The 15,449-nt window shown below is 28.6% G+C and overlaps 5 protein-coding genes and 1 non-coding gene across 6 annotated transcripts; 2 read left to right on the top strand and 4 right to left on the bottom strand.

Moving 5' to 3' along the window:
• Positions 1-14: 14 nt before the first annotated feature.
• On the bottom strand, positions 15-1,214 carry BX663DRAFT_58460 (uncharacterized protein). The gene is made up of 5 exons (XM_051532230.1): positions 1,085-1,214; positions 940-1,033; positions 588-846; positions 438-515; positions 15-382 (listed from the first exon to the last, which is right to left on the bottom strand). The coding sequence occupies exons 1-5, from the start codon at positions 1,160-1,162 to the stop codon at positions 199-201; spliced, it is 693 nt and encodes a 230-aa protein (XP_051383011.1). The 5' UTR covers positions 1,163-1,214; the 3' UTR covers positions 15-198.
• A 1,533-nt stretch (positions 1,215-2,747) lies between these two features.
• Positions 2,748-2,819, top strand: BX663DRAFT_t78. Its single transcript has one exon. It is a non-coding gene; the product is annotated as a tRNA-Gln (tRNA).
• Positions 2,820-3,233: 414 nt separating this feature from the next.
• Positions 3,234-5,910, bottom strand: BX663DRAFT_509285 (uncharacterized protein). The gene is made up of 2 exons (XM_051527596.1): positions 5,808-5,910; positions 3,234-5,731 (listed from the first exon to the last, which is right to left on the bottom strand). The coding sequence occupies exon 2, from the start codon at positions 5,494-5,496 to the stop codon at positions 3,298-3,300; it is 2,199 nt and encodes a 732-aa protein (XP_051383010.1). The 5' UTR covers positions 5,497-5,731; positions 5,808-5,910; the 3' UTR covers positions 3,234-3,297.
• A 1,560-nt stretch (positions 5,911-7,470) lies between these two features.
• BX663DRAFT_509275 (uncharacterized protein) lies at positions 7,471-8,327 on the top strand. The gene is made up of 4 exons (XM_051527595.1): positions 7,471-7,780; positions 7,842-7,979; positions 8,009-8,047; positions 8,112-8,327. Exons 1-4 carry the CDS (start codon positions 7,498-7,500, stop codon positions 8,228-8,230), a joined length of 579 nt encoding a protein of 192 aa, XP_051383009.1. The 5' UTR covers positions 7,471-7,497; the 3' UTR covers positions 8,231-8,327.
• Positions 8,328-9,327: 1,000 nt separating this feature from the next.
• BX663DRAFT_561091 (uncharacterized protein) lies at positions 9,328-9,662 on the bottom strand (the record flags this gene model as incomplete). The annotated part of the gene is made up of 2 exons (XM_051531915.1): positions 9,562-9,662; positions 9,328-9,513 (listed from the first exon to the last, which is right to left on the bottom strand). Exons 1-2 carry the CDS (start codon positions 9,649-9,651, stop codon positions 9,328-9,330), a joined length of 276 nt encoding a protein of 91 aa, XP_051383008.1. The 5' UTR covers positions 9,652-9,662.
• Positions 9,663-10,127: 465 nt separating this feature from the next.
• BX663DRAFT_551878 (uncharacterized protein) lies at positions 10,128-13,579 on the bottom strand (the record flags this gene model as incomplete). Its single annotated transcript, XM_051531320.1, has 14 exons — positions 10,128-10,585; positions 10,698-10,937; positions 11,012-11,225; positions 11,291-11,488; positions 11,572-11,777; positions 11,840-11,873; positions 12,075-12,101; positions 12,159-12,180; positions 12,258-12,289; positions 12,360-12,524; positions 12,582-12,640; positions 12,723-12,932; positions 12,983-13,036; positions 13,093-13,579. The coding sequence occupies 14 exons, from the start codon at positions 13,577-13,579 to the stop codon at positions 10,128-10,130; spliced, it is 2,406 nt and encodes an 801-aa protein (XP_051383007.1).
• Between the last annotated feature and the right edge of the window lie 1,870 nt (positions 13,580-15,449).

Below are 15,449 nucleotides of genomic sequence, written 5' to 3'. Positions count from 1 at the left end.
GGATTTATTAATTATAGAAAAAAAAAGTTAAAGCAGAAGTACAGGTTGTTATTTTTTTTTTTAATTTTGTTAAAAAAAAAATTCTAAGCGGCGGAGATAACAAAGTATTTTTTTTTTTTTGCTAAGCATTTTCATTGTTATTGTCTGTTTTTTAATCAAAACACCACTTAATCAGAATATGTAATCAATTCTTGGTAATTACTTCTTGTTCTTTGCTTCAAGCTCTAAAATCTCCTTCTTTAAAGCTAGTAATTTTGCCTCCTTTTTTATAATTTTATCTGTATATTCTTTCAAAGAATGAATAGATGTTTGGTACATGTCTTCATACTGTTTGACGATTATTTCAGCAGAAATGTTTTTTGTTGATGGCAGGAATTGGTTTCTATAAAATGAAAGTTAATGCAAAAGAGCTAGGTATTAGGATAGTTGGTAATTACGTGTGTGGTGCATTTGAGATGAAACTTTTATAACCAAGTGTACTTTCTTTCATGTTTGCAATGTTAATAGGCAATTTACTTACAAAAAAAAAAAATAATAATAAGTATAACGGTGAATGACTTTTATAACTGTTATTATTTTCTTTTTACTTTTCTGAATTCTTCATATCCCAAAAAGCAAATTCAAATGTTTGAGTTGAAGGATCAGAAAAATTATTTGAAGAAATGATGGCAATACAGCCATGTGGTATATTTGATGCATAAGATTTCATCCACAATCGATCTCGTACAGATAATGAAACATCCGTTTGTCTTCTAAATTTAAAATAACCTACAACAGAAGACACATCCTTTTGCTGTGAAGTAAACAAATGTTTCACTACATTACCATTACTATCATAAGGCTTCTCTTTAAGTATTTGATATCCATGAATAACTAATATAATGTTAAATTGAATTCTGAAAGGTCATTATATATATATATGTATGTGTGTGTGTTTACTTATAAAATCTTCTCGTTTTTCAAATGCATGTTCTGATGAATCATCGTTGGTTAAAGTAGTTTTAAATGATAGTGTACCTAAAAGGAAGCCTTCCTAGTATGCTTAAAGTGAGTCAAGTATACAATATTATTTATTGCTTTTTACAATATCTCTTTCTGCATTAGCACATTCATATAATAAGGAAGATAGTACGATCCCACTTAAACGCACAAAATATGCCATAGTTTTTTCTTATTAAAAAAAAAAAAAAAAAAAAAAAAAAAAAAAAAAAAAAAAAAACAATCTCAAAGTTTCTTTTTTATAAGCTTACAAATCAACTAAAAAAAAAAAATCTATCCGAAAGTACGCTCTCTTCATCTCCTCCTCTTTTTCAAAGGGTTTTTGGTTTCTTTTTCATTATTACTTTGTTGTGCTGATTTTTTAAAGAGATTAAAAATTTAACTAATAAAACAAAATTATTCGATCGTATTGTCAGCAATTAGATATTCCACACAGAGAACCATATATGTATTGAAGCACTTGAATATCTAATCTTTAATTTTAATATACTTACGCATGATATATATTGAAAGGTCTAGTATGTTTATATCCTGTAATATACTATAACTATGATAATGAAGTACATCATAACCAAAAGTATTTTGCAATTTTGATGGAGAGACTTTTGAAAAATTGCTATATATTGTAGATGTTCTATAATAATCTAGAAATAAAATTTCAAACTATATAAATATAACATACTTGAATAATTTGATACTCTGTATTTATAATCTAACTAAATCAAATAGTTACCAGTCTAAAGTTCATATTCAAGCTATTAAATATAAATCTATAAATAAATTTATTTAAAGCTTTGGCCTATAGTTTATAGCTGTTCTAAGATCATGATGGTTTACCAAATCCATGTAATAGTAATTTTATTTTTGTCTTCGACTAACGTTGCAGTCTTCTAGATAATGATTCATAACATAATATAATATCATTCTATATTGAAATAAAGTACTTTCGTTTATTTTTTAGACTATTGAAGAGCCTTTAATATATATTTTATACCGAAGGAAGAAAAAAGCGCATTAACAAAGACAAAATAAAAGTCTGTGAAGATCAATTATAGTTGTTGTTGTTTTCTTTTTTTTTTTTTTAACCAAAAGGTTCAATTTACAAAATTATTTTCCTTTAGAGTTACTACAAATATCCTTTATCTCTATATTTATTAGTGGTCCCATATCAGAAATATCTGATCTAGAGGATTTGACAATAGCCAGTCTAAATTAAACATTTTTGTTTCGGTTTAATAGAATTTTAGCATACAAAACTATTTGACACAATTGATTTTCTTAATTTAATATGATAAAAATAGCAGTAATAGCATTAATAATAATATATGGCATTAAATGGTTCTTTATCAATGCTATACATAATTACTCTAGTTATCCATATTTAATTTTTCAATGTCCCATTTAGTTACTGTAGGCTTTTTTTTTTTTTCAAAACAATAACTATTATATAAAATAATAATAAATTACATTAACATCTTAAGTTGTAATAAACAATATCATTGGTATAAGATATATATTTTTATATATATTATTCACATTATAAATAAGCTTCATATAGCTATAATCTCTTTGTATAATGTCTCCTTCTAGCTATAGAAATATAAGCAGGTGTTACATTTTTTTTACTAGCAAATATATACCATGTCCGACGTCTGGGAGGAAGAAATTACCGGATAGTCACGTGATATTCCGGCAAAAATTACTTCATATTGATCATATTTTATCTATCAAATTCGTAAATATCAAAGGGTTCCATGGTGTAATGGTTATCATATCGGTCTTTGAATCCGGTGATCCGAGTTCGATTCTCGGTGGGACCTTCCTATCTAGTAAGAGCATTTTTTATTTTTTTCGTAGTACGTTACAAGTCAAAGAATACATCAAAGGTCGTTTTGACGATCATATAGTACTATTTTAAAAAAGATATATAACAATAATAGTAATAACGTTTAGCTATCAAGCTGATAAGGTATTGATGTAGTAGATTGATTGATTTTAACTGTAATAAAAAGGAAAATCTCTCTATTACAATTATTATATATACGTAGCCAATTGATTGTTGTACCTACTTAATCTTCATATAGTAGTCTGGACAAATGTTATATTTATAAAATATATGCATATTACTTGTAAAGTAGTGTAATGTATAATTAAAAGAAAAAAAAAGAATTCATATTGAATGACTTATTATAACGTATTAAAATGTTATTACTATGTTTCTATTTTTCTTTATATAGATATATAAATATTGATTATACATATTTATTATTTACAACATTATAAAATACATAAGGATAATTAGAACACTGTTCCTCTTAATAAGCCTTCTCTACTAGTAACAACTACCTCTTTCCCACCAATAACATTTACATCTATTCCTTTCACACGGCTTGAAACAGTATGATTACTATTATTATTATTGCTAGCAATAGAAGAAGCCGTCGCAGCCACGTTATCCACAGTTCCTGTGATTTCACCACTTTCTATATCCATAACTGTCATTTTTCCATCTTCGGTCAAAAGAAACAATGAAGTATATAAAACGTTATAAGCGGTATATTTTACAGGCATGATATCTCGTTGCTGATAACTATCTTTATCAAATGTATGTGCTAAAATCATGGATTGAAATCCGTCAGGTGGAGAATAAGGTAATCGAGCAGATTTTGCTCTTGCTGCTGCCTCTATCTGTCGTCTTCTTCTCATAAAACGTGAAGACATATTTGTTGATACTATATGTAAGGGTTGCCCTACCATATTCATGGCTAATCGTGAAAGTTCTGTTGTACGCCTTGGCCACCATGAAAATTTTTGTGATAACTCAAACATTAAACTACTGTTATAGTCCTCATTATGTTGATCATAGTTATCATTATTTGATGCCAATGGATTCCATTTGACTCGTAGTAAATAAGATATATCCCATACTTTAATCTCTAATTTATCCTTTGTATTATCATTTCTATTATCACCGACAGCAATCAAGCGGAATCCATATTCAGCTAATGAGTTAATAGTATTATTTTTATCTACTGTTGACCAATAAGGAGGTAAAACAAGTGTACATTCTAATCCCCAAGGACGAACATCTATTAATGTCCCTAAATTATCATCATCATCATCGTCGTCATCATCATCGTCGTCGTCGTCGTCGTCGTCGTCGTCGTCGTTGTCATCGTCATCATCATCATTATCTTCTTCTTCATCAGGTATCAAAAGTTCGTTATGACCATTGTTGAAGTCTATAATAAACTGCCTTTCCTCTTCCACTGCGTTATTTAATGCATGTATCATTGGTTGCTGTAGACTTCTTCTTCTTACGAAAGGTATATGTCGGGGCGGTTGCGTGACTAAAGTATTATTATTGTGTAATTCTGTTAATGATGATGGATTTGTAAAAAAATCAGAATCATTATCTTCATTGTTAACTAAAACTGTCTTCCAAGGTAAAACTCCTACTTTGATACCAAAACGCCAATCATAAATCGATAATTCGTCATCTGAATAACTTCCTGTACAAATCAAATGATTCAACTCGGGAGGATATCTAAAATGAATCATACAGCTGACATTCATACCTAAGCGAATGGAATGCATCATTTCTGTTGGTTGTTTATAGGAAAACCATTCTTCTCCTTTTTCAGTCCTTGTATAGTTATCCTCTTTTATCATAAAGGGCTTTAAGCTGTGACTGAGATCATCCCAGATGACAGGTACTAATGAAGGGTCTAGTATATTATGCTGTCCACGAATATCAAATCGAGCCATTTGCACACATCCTGTAATACGCTCAAAGATAGGTCCCATTGCTATCAAAAATACAGTAAAACGAGGATTAAAGTCAACATTTTCAGGGGAAACAATTCTCAACCAATCCTTCAATTTAGATGAGCTATTAGAAGAAGTTGTGGTCAAGTCGTCATGAAGATCACCATCACTTAATTGACACCAAGATGTATCAGAAAATAAAAAGACCTCTCGTCCTAAGAATAAATCAGCAATCTTGATATGTGCAACGCATTGAGTAGAGCCATCTTGAAATAGCCGATATATAAACAAGGCCTTCCAGACATCCACTCTATCTTCATTCCCATCATTTGCATCCATACCATTCATTAAAGCTTGACCAACAGCTAACGAAAAGAATCTCACTTTTTGTGTTCCCTTTCCGTTAGTATTGGGCATTCGAATTGTTTGAATACCAATAATTTGACATGTTAATGCGGATGGACTTAAATTCAAATGAAATGTTCGAATCAATCTCCATGAAGGGTATTCCCAGAATAAAATTTTATGTTCTGAATGAAGGTGGCCATAGTTGTTGATACGTCGTCGATGTTTGCCAGTTGCCACAATACCTGTTTTACTAATACGATCAATATCTACTACTAATGGATCTTGGATCCAAAAGGGTATTGAAACATCCTCATGTTCGTCTTGTAATAAAGTAGGTATAGCGGTATCCGTAGCTGTTGTTATTCCATTATCGTTATCCATTATTCTTCGTTTACGACCAGTTTTAAATAATCCTGCTGAAGTTTGATTTTGTAACTGTTCTTGAACAAATTCAAAAGAAAATTCATGGGTTGCCTTTTGTTGCTTTATAAGATGAATAACAAAGTCTTTCCAATCAATTAAATGCTTTGAGTTTGAAACATAGGCTACTTGATTACCCCAAATAGGATACCTTGATTGAAATGCTGAATACCATAATTTGGGATCTTGAATTATTCTACATGTATATATTAATATTTTTGGAATAATGAATATAGCAACTTTATGAATGGATAAACTTAATGTGTTTATACCTATAAAAGCGTTTAGATAATTGACTAATTCTTATTAATTGCTTAACATCGTTGACAAGAAATGTAAAAATACGCAATAATATCTCGTCAGGAAGGCGATACATTCTATTTTTTTTTTTTTTTTTTTTTTTTTTTTTTTTTTTTGAAAATGTAATATGTATGTATTTATCTATATAGTAAAAAAAAAAAAGCTCTTATAATATATAACAAGTTTTAAGAAAATAAAAAAGAAAGACCAATATGGAGGTAATATGGGTATTATCTAGAAAATAAAATAAATATATAAAAAAAAAGAGAGAGAGAAATAGAAAAAAAAAAAAAAAGTCTTCTCCGCTGATAATACAATGTATAATATTATGGCAATAGCTTGTTTATTACTGCATTCTGGGAAACAGATAGTCTTTATTTTCTTTAAAATAATAGGAGTGATTTGAAAAGTAAGTAGTTGTCATTTATATATACAATAATAAGCAATACAAGCAAAGTGATACTAGTAGTAAGCCATAAATACTAATAAAATTAACTACTTATTGATTAAAAGAAGGCATATATTGTTTGTACTAAAGAAAATAATTAAACCATGAAAGGATAATAATAATAATAGCAGCAGCAGTAGTAGGTTAGTTCTTCTGAGTTATAAATATACTTTATAAAGATTTCAATAATGCATCCTACTATTCTGGTGACTTCAAGTTATTTATTATTATACAATACTTTAGATAATTATTTGTATCTTTTGATTATTATATTAGACAATGATATATTATGACAACTGTTACTTAAAATAAATATAATGGTCTATACTGTATCCCTGTGAAGACATATATTCTCTAGCATGAATCATGTTATCTGAACAAGCTGTGATTTTATATCATTAGGAGCATAGACAGAGTTATGTATTTAATGCATTATTTATGAATTATTTGACGTAGACTCAACTAATAGAAAGACTATTCAAAAAATCAGTTGTAGTAACATAATAGATGATGACCATTATTAGAAGAAGGAAAAAAAAAAAGGTCTCTATTTACCCTTACTACTTTCATATTTATCTATGATGCGCGTAGTAAATAATCATGTTTTATAATACTTGAAACATCATCTTTATCAGATCGGAATAATCAGAGGACTTTTCTGAAAAACAAAATACTTCTGAGAAGAATTAATCATAAAGTATACACTGGACATAAAAGAAAGTCATTTTGCTAAAAGGGTTATTTGTATAACATCATCGTTATCGATATATTTGAATAAACTCGTTCCTCTATTTTTATCTTTTAATAAAGACTATTAACAAGAATAAATTCAGTTTAAACAATCTGTAAACATAGTAACAAATTGTTTATTTTCTATTAAATCATTTTTATGTACATAGCAACTTCTATTGTTATTAGAGAGCAATAAATAAAACTCTTCTATTGAATATATCATATTTCACGGAGGAAAAGAAGGGTAAGCAAAGGAGAGACTAGAGACTACTATGAAAGCCCTTAATAAGATGATGATGAAGAACGACAACTGAGACTAAAAATAGGTATATGAAATTTAAATTTAGTTCAATTTCCGAGGATAATATGTAAAACTTTTTTATACGTTTTCCGCGGATTACGTTAATATATAAATACACATACAAAAAAAAAAAAAAAAAAAAAAAAAAAAGAGCAAAAAATAAAAAAAAGAAAAGGAAAAGATGCCTTCGTCTCTTATAATGACTACTACTACTACTACTACTACTGCTGCTGCTTCTACTATTGCAGAATTTATTAATATTGAAGATAGATTGTTTGATGATAAATATCTTTCGCCAGAAGTCCAGTCAAATTTACCTGAAGGATATAAACTTAATCCACTTCGAGCCAATGATTTTGATAGAGGTTATTTAGATGTCTTATCTGTTTTAACTGATGTTGGTTCACATACTTCTGAAAGTTGGAATACTCAATATCAGTTTATGAAAAAACATAACGATACTTGTAATGTATTAATAACATATTTAAATAATAGTAGTTACACATAAATTAATGCAATCTATAGATTTCATTGTGACCATTACAGATGAAAAGAAGAATCGTATTGCTGCTACTGGAACTATTCTTATTGAACATAAGTTTATACATAAAAATGGTATCGTAGGTCATATTGAAGATATTGCTGTCGATTCTTCTCATCAAGGTAAAAATTGGGTTTAAGAATCATTGAAGCATTAAAATATATTGGTCAAGTCAATGATTGTTACAAAGGTAATTTTTCCTTTTATTTTTCAAATTTAGATTTAGTCTTAACTTGACTCTTTTTTTTTCTTAGTTATTTTGGATTGTGCTACTAAAAATGTCCCATTTTATGAAAAGTGCGGTTTTAGTCTTAAAGAAAATCAAATGGCTTGGTATATTCATCAACAACAAGGACAAAAATCACATTTATAAAAGAAAGGATTTATAATATATTTATACCCTTTATTATTATTGTAATAATAGTAATAAAAAAAAGAACCTCAAATTTTAGAATGTATATTAAATATTGACCTTTTTATTTTTTGAGGATTTTTTTGCGTGTGATTTTATTTTTTTATTTTATTTTATTTTTTGCAGGTGGTGTATTTATTTTATATAATTAAAGTATTAGCTCAATGAAAAAAAATGTATTATTCAATTGACATAGTCATTAACCGAAAACTTCCCAGCCGACTCAATAATTCTAGTAGTCAAATTATCATCAATTGTCAAACAATCTCTCCTTATACTTCCTTTGACTTTTGATCAGAACAACTCAATAGGGTTTAAAAATAATAAGTTAAGGAAGCAAGTATGTAGATTTATAGTAAATGCTCACTACATGCACCAACTCTAACGTTTACCTCAACATATTCCGTTTTACCATATCCCCTCTTTCTCTTCTTAAAAGCAGCAGTCTTCTTCTGAACAGCTTTTGGTTTATGAAAGGTTAAATCAATTACCCCTTTTTCGCAGATAGCACCCATTCTAGTCACAATGATGCCTCTGTTCAAAGGAAGCAATGCCTTAGCAGGTATTTCTCACTTTTATCCTGTCCCATTGATAAAAAACGCAGTTATTTTCCCAATCCGTATTTTTATCTGCTCTCCAATCTAGAACTCTTTCTTTGCGTAGATTAAAATTGTTAAGAGTTGCTCTTGCAGTTACAATTCGTTCCAGCCTTTTGAATGTTAATGAGGCATGCTGGACTAGATGTTTGTGAAGATTAAAAAGAGAAATCGATTTAATCTTAGGAAAAGCTTGAAGTAATGACTCCCTTGCCTGCCAGAGAATAACTTCTGGTTTTTCCCCATAAAAAAGTATAGAGAAAGTCAGTATGCCATAGTTCGAGACTTTCTTAAACCAAAAAAATGCTTCTCTTCATCATCTCTATAAAGCTTCACATAATACTGAACTGCTCTCTCAACAATGCCAACTATCATTACAACCTTTCTTGCTGAAATCCCTCCCTCAATGGCAAGGCCAAGAAGCTCTTGTATTTACTCTGAAGTATAGAATCTGTAGGATCCTCAAATCTTCTCAGTAGACGCTTTAACAGGTAATAGTTTTGAGCTACTATCTTCCTTTTCGTTAGCATGTGCCTCTAGTATTCCAGTGCTCATAGAAATGTTACGAAGAAAGCCTTCATAGCTACTTAAATCCATAAGTTTCTTAATGTCGGGTTCCGCTACCTTCTTGCTTACTCCTGGCTGCCCCTAATAGTGCCATTCCAAATCGACAGGGCCGTATAAGTCATTTTAGACCGTTTCAATTTCCATAGGATCAGACTCTGAAATCTCATCCATTGCGTTGAAACAATGCATGTACTCATATGATACATTATAAGTAGACATATCGTAGTAATATCAAAAGGGATAGATAAAAAAAACAGGAGTAACAAAAAGGTGCCCGAATAATTATGTATACAATAAACTATTTTTTTTATTCTTTTTTCTCCTTGAACTGTCGTTGTTACTAAAAATATAACAAATTATTATATTTGGGGTAAGCAACGAGTCAATATTAATTCACGGTAGATATTCCATCTATTACAATACCAGCTATTCACGTGCTACCATTATTATCATCATGTATGTGATATTATTACATAGTATAATTATTATTAATTCTCAAATACTCTAACAATAACTATTATTAAAACTGAATGTAGAATAAATATGATGCTGTGAGGCACAATACACTCGTTTTATTTAAATGACCCCTTTATCCTTTAATAAATGATGGTTTATTTCTATTGACTTAGTTATAAAGACGACTACAATCATAATGATCACTATCGGTAAAAAATAAAATAAAAAAGTTCGCAAACTTAGGGTGAAGAACCAATATCGTTCATTTTATAAAATCGTCCTTCCTGCTTTCCCTTCAATCTATTTACTCTTCGTTTTTGATATGCAAAAAAACTGATCACGCCAATAGCTGTTATTCCTACTACAACACCAATCGCTACACCCACTTTACTGCTTGTGGATGATAATAGACTACTATTCTTACTTCCTCCTTCTTGATTCTCTAATATTATTTCATCGTTGTTTGTTTTATTTGGTTGAAAGGGTTGTAAAGTGCACCTATTTAAATTTAATCGCTCCATTTGACTTGTTGCGCTACAACTAGGATAACTTTCATTTGTAATAAACTTAGGACCATCAGCTTGTGCAAATGCACGAAGCCAAGTCATATTATAACTAGGTTCATAAGTACTATAAACCATATGTATTATATCTGCTAGAGCAAGATCCGCTCGTGCATGATGACGAATAGACCAATCTATATATATAAGTATGAGTTACCCTCTTTCCTTTTCATTCTCTCTCTCTCTTTTTTTTTTTTTTTTTTTTTTTTTTTTTTTTTTTTTTTTTTTTTTTTTTTTTTTTTTTACCTGAAAATCCTGATGCACTAATCAAATTATCTGTACGGTATACGTTCTGTAAAGTCAAAAAGTCATACTTATTTGAGTTAGGTGTCAATTCGATAGCAGAAAGCCAGTCAGCATAAGAAATTTCTGATTTCAAAAAATCCGTATTATCAATAATATATTCTACATTTTGAAGCTGGTTATGAAATAAGGTTATATTTTGAAAGCTGGTTGTCCTTTTATTAACTCCAATAAGTTCAAATCCTAAACAGTAAAAATAATAATAATGAATACTTTTAATATACTTTGCTTTTATCCTAATATCATCTATTCTTTACCTGCATCTTGAATTAATTTGCTTGTATATAAATCATAATTCAATGTCCAAACTTTCTTTATAACATCATATGTAGTCCATGCAATCTTTTTTGTACCTGCCTTCTTCAAATTAGACTGATGGCATTGATATTTATCTGAAATTGAAGTAAAAATATCTAATCCACGTTGTTCAATTTCAAAAAAGTGTGCGATAAATAGAATCCAAGCTGATTGCTAAAATAAAGAATTCATTTGTTACCCATATATATATATATAAACTACTTTTATAATAATAGTACCTGAATAGGCGTCAAGTTTTCACTGGTTGCAGAGGAAATACTAATATAGTGTGGTAGACCACCTACTGTAGTTGTTGACTTGGTTGTGAAAATAGCCTCGACGGGTGTTATTGTCGTTGAATTAATTCCATTAAAACAAGGTGATGTTATATTTGCACTTGGATTAATTAATTTAACTTTATCACTTATACCTAAAAGCTATCATACATATTATTTATAAATCAGTATACAATAGAATTAGTATATTTTAATATATACAATATATATTACATAATAAATACCTCAAAAAAGGGTAAAACTTCTAATTCATTTTCAACTCCAATATAATTCAATGGTGTATTTACAACTGCATGATATCCCGAAAATGTAAAATTGGATAATGACTGATTACAGCAAACAAGCGCATATTTTTCATTGGTAATTAAATTTTCAACTACTTTATAATTATCAAAATACTTAACAGAAAATCCATAACCATGATTCTCATCTATAAAAAAAAATGACATTAATAGTTGGATATAATGTATTAGTATTCGTTATATTACTGACCAATAGTTACTTTATTTCTATAATTATTATTTTGCTGAGCAGAAATAGTGAATGATAGAATAGCAATAATAATAAATAGTGATAAATTTAAACTATTCATAAAGGAAGGGGCCAAAATTAAGGGGTTGGAGGTTAAAAAAACGATTAAAACATAAAGGGGAGTTGCTATGGTTATAAACTTATATCTTGTGTAACTAAAAAAAAAGAGATCATCTTATTCAAGAAGCAAATTTACAAGTCCTTCTATTCGATAATATTTTGCCTATACAAAAAAAAAAAAAAAAATGAATATCTGAAAATATAATTTATAGATACATACTTCTTGTAATAGTTCTTGACGACTAAATAGAAATGTTAATTTCATCATAAATAGAGTAACAAAAAAAAAAAAAAAGTATAAATGTTATATTTTATTTACATCTTTAAATCTTGTAAAATAGTAGGTGGAATCTAGATAATAAAAATTTATTGAATACTATATTCATGATTTAAAAACCTTTTTTTATTTTATTATTATTACCCTTAAATCTCTTAAATAATTTAATATAAATCGAAAATGGGAAGGATCTCGATCTATAAAATAGGATCCATCATCCTCCAAAGATGACATCATATTTGGATGCCTACCTGAAAACATAGCAGCCAATAAACTATTTCTGTCACGTTGTAACGTACTTAAAGATGTCTACATACAATAATTAAAGTAAATATCTTTTTTCATGAGTATAAATCAATGGAATACCTCAAATACATTTCCACCAATATTTAATCTTATTTTTTCATTATTATTCTGTTGTTGACCTATATTAAATAAATATTTATATATTTATTTATATGGAAAGTAAATCCCTAACATATTATGTAATATCTGGTGTGTGATTACTTTTTTTTCTTAGTGTTGTAATCAAATGATCGTTTTTATATGCTTCTTTTTGTTTTATTAATTCTTGACATTGATATAATAGTCGTCTCGTCATTTCTTTATAATCTTTTTCTAACATATTGAATTGAAATACTTTTAATTTGACGTTACTAAAGTCATCGTCTAATTCATGTATTTTTTGCATTGTAGTATATATTTCTTTGTAAATTTCTATTATAAATAATTAAGTAAATATTTACTTTTACTGCAAATAGTTTTACCATGTTTTGTATTGATATATGAATCATTTAATGCTTTATACTTTGGTCTATAATCTATGTATTATTATTATACATAAAGCTTCATTATATATAATATATATATATGATACCTTCCCATTCATCATGTTGAATATTTAAGTCTTTCATTAATTCATTAATGTTTGATAATTTTATAGGTTTCTCGGTCGTTGTAGTAGAGGCGTCACTATTATTAGATGAACTATCATGTTCATTTTCGTCATTATCGTCTGATTCATCAATGGCGGTAAATAAAGACGAGGTAGCAATACTACAGCTATCTATTTGACTTGTATCATTATTAATTGTAGACATAGTAGTCTCATAATAAATACTCTCATTGCCTTCAACTTCATTCATGTCATTATTTCGGTTCAAGTCTTCATAAACTATCTCAGTTAATGAAGGTTGATGATGAAGAGGCGACCGAGAAGGATGCTGAGGAATAACGTCATTCTCTATTGATGTATTACTACTATCATAAGTAGGGGATGATAGTGCTGCTGTATTCATTCTTCTATAATCTGGTGGTGGTTCAAAAATATTATCCATAAATATTTCATATTGTTGCTGATACATTAAAGGAAAAGAAAGGAAGAGCGAAAAAAAAAGGGGGGGAGGGCATCTTTGTGAGAAAATATAGCAACTCCACTTTTTTTTTTATTGAGCATGTGATTACACAGTTTATACTTTGAAGGATTATCTTTTAGACATTAAATAAACATCTGTGTCAGTGAAAAATAAACATAAAAATAACAAAATGAACTGACTTATTAAATACTAGTGAAAGTTAGATAGCTTCTTTAAAAAAAAAAAAAAAAAAAAAAAAAAACAAGCCTGAGGCTAATATTACAAGGACAATTTAGACTGTTAGGTAGAAAAAAAAACATTAATGGTAAAGAAACATGAAAACCAGTCTAAAGGACTTTTATAGTAATGTTACGCTTCAAATCTATCATTAGCTAATCACTATTCAGACAATGCTCGAGAAATAAAGCCGTAAATATGTTTATTTCCCTTCATCTTTGCTTTTTCCTAAACCCTATTAAAGAGAGCATTGATAAAAAGTAAAATAAATCCTACTGCCATCGAAAATAGCACAACCGTCAAAGTTACAAAAATATACTCTAAAGTAATTCAAGGCAATAGTAGGCATTTTATTTTCTGCCTCTTTAAGAAAGCTTTAGTTTTAAAAAGGAAATTTTTTACTGTTTAATGTTATCGTGGAAAAAAAATTAAATAAATTGATTGTCCAATAAATACCATCTTAAATCTGAAATCTATCATATCGTTGTTGTTGTTGTATACAATGATGATGACCCTATTTATTACAACTAAAATCAAAAAAAAAAAAAGTTGCTAATATAGAATTGATTTGTTGTATAGTCTTTGTCGCTGTTATTTTTAATTTATTTAGCTGTCAAGGTCATGGCACTTTTGTTAAACTGTTGATACAGTGTGAATGCAGGAATGATGATAATGTAGGATTCTACGAAATATTTGAAAATAACATTGGGATGATACTAAGAAGGTGCATTTGGAATAAGTAATTTGATTTATACTCCATTAAGTATATATATACATACATATACATATACATCGTATAAGAAAAAGGAAGGCCGATTATATATTATTTAAAAAAGCACTTCAAATGACGCATAGAGCTACTGTATTCTAGGTTAATTTAATGTTCATAAATACTAATGTAAGTGTAAGAAGATGATCTTTCTTCGAAGAAAAAAACACAGTAATAGGTTTCCATCCGACACCACATAACTTGATTTGACACGTTTTGACTTTCAAAGAATCTGCTCTGAACAATATAAATAGATGTTGCTTCTGCACGAAAAGAAGATTACTCGAGGCAATATTCAAAAATTTTACAAAAGGGCAAAGATAAGATTATATTGACGCATTCTGCGAAAATTTCTAATACAATTATCACCAAAATAACTAAAACAAAGAAAAAAAATAAGATGCTGGAATACTCTGCTGTAGTATATATACATAAAGTTTTAGTCCGAATTGGAGCTTTATGAGTAAATGGATATAAAGTTTCTATAAAGATATTATAAGTGGAGATGAATATTTTACCTTTATAGGGAGTGATATCTATAGTAGTACTGAGACACTATGAAAGAGGTTAGAAGCGTACTAACATCAGAAATAGATTCAGAGTACCTAGCCATTATATCTATTGAAAATGCTAAGTCCTTCGGTTATTCTATATTGTCAACTCTACTAGTAGTGATTTATCTATTATTATCCACTAAACTTAAAAAATAGCCTGACTATAGTCTTGTATTTCTACCTTTTGACACAATTAATACCAAATTCCATATCTTTATTGTTATGGTATCAATTCACAGAGACGATAAACCTTAACTTGCTCCTATTAGATCTGATCTGCTAACTTGATTTAATTAATTAATTAAAAAAAAAAAAAAAA

This window comes from Cokeromyces recurvatus (assembly GCF_025118155.1).
Source record: "Cokeromyces recurvatus strain NRRL 2243 chromosome Unknown BX663scaffold_12, whole genome shotgun sequence".
Classification (NCBI taxonomy): domain Eukaryota; kingdom Fungi; phylum Mucoromycota; class Mucoromycetes; order Mucorales; family Mucoraceae; genus Cokeromyces; species Cokeromyces recurvatus.
This window is presented reverse-complemented; position numbering and strand designations above follow the sequence as displayed.

Bases quoted from the DNA above. Each gene is read 5' to 3' on its own strand.
- BX663DRAFT_58460 (XM_051532230.1), bottom strand. From the start codon at position 1,162: ATGGCATATTTTGTGCGTTTAAGTGGGATCGTACTATCTTCCTTATTA. The intron at 847-939 runs GTAAACACACAC...AAATACTTAAAG, and splicing joins AAAACGAGAAGATTTTATAA to AGAAGCCTTATGATAGTAAT. The intron at 516-587 runs GTAAAAAGAAAA...TTTTTTTGTAAG, and splicing joins GATATGAAGAATTCAGAAAA to TAAATTGCCTATTAACATTG.
- BX663DRAFT_509285 (XM_051527596.1), bottom strand. From the start codon at position 5,496: ATGGATAACGATAATGGAATAACAACAGCTACGGATACCGCTATACCT.
- BX663DRAFT_509275 (XM_051527595.1), top strand. From the start codon at position 7,498: ATGCCTTCGTCTCTTATAATGACTACTACTACTACTACTACTACTGCT. The intron at 7,781-7,841 runs GTAATGTATTAA...TGCAATCTATAG, and splicing joins GAAAAAACATAACGATACTT to ATTTCATTGTGACCATTACA. The intron at 8,048-8,111 runs GTAATTTTTCCT...TTTTTTTCTTAG, and splicing joins AGTCAATGATTGTTACAAAG to TTATTTTGGATTGTGCTACT.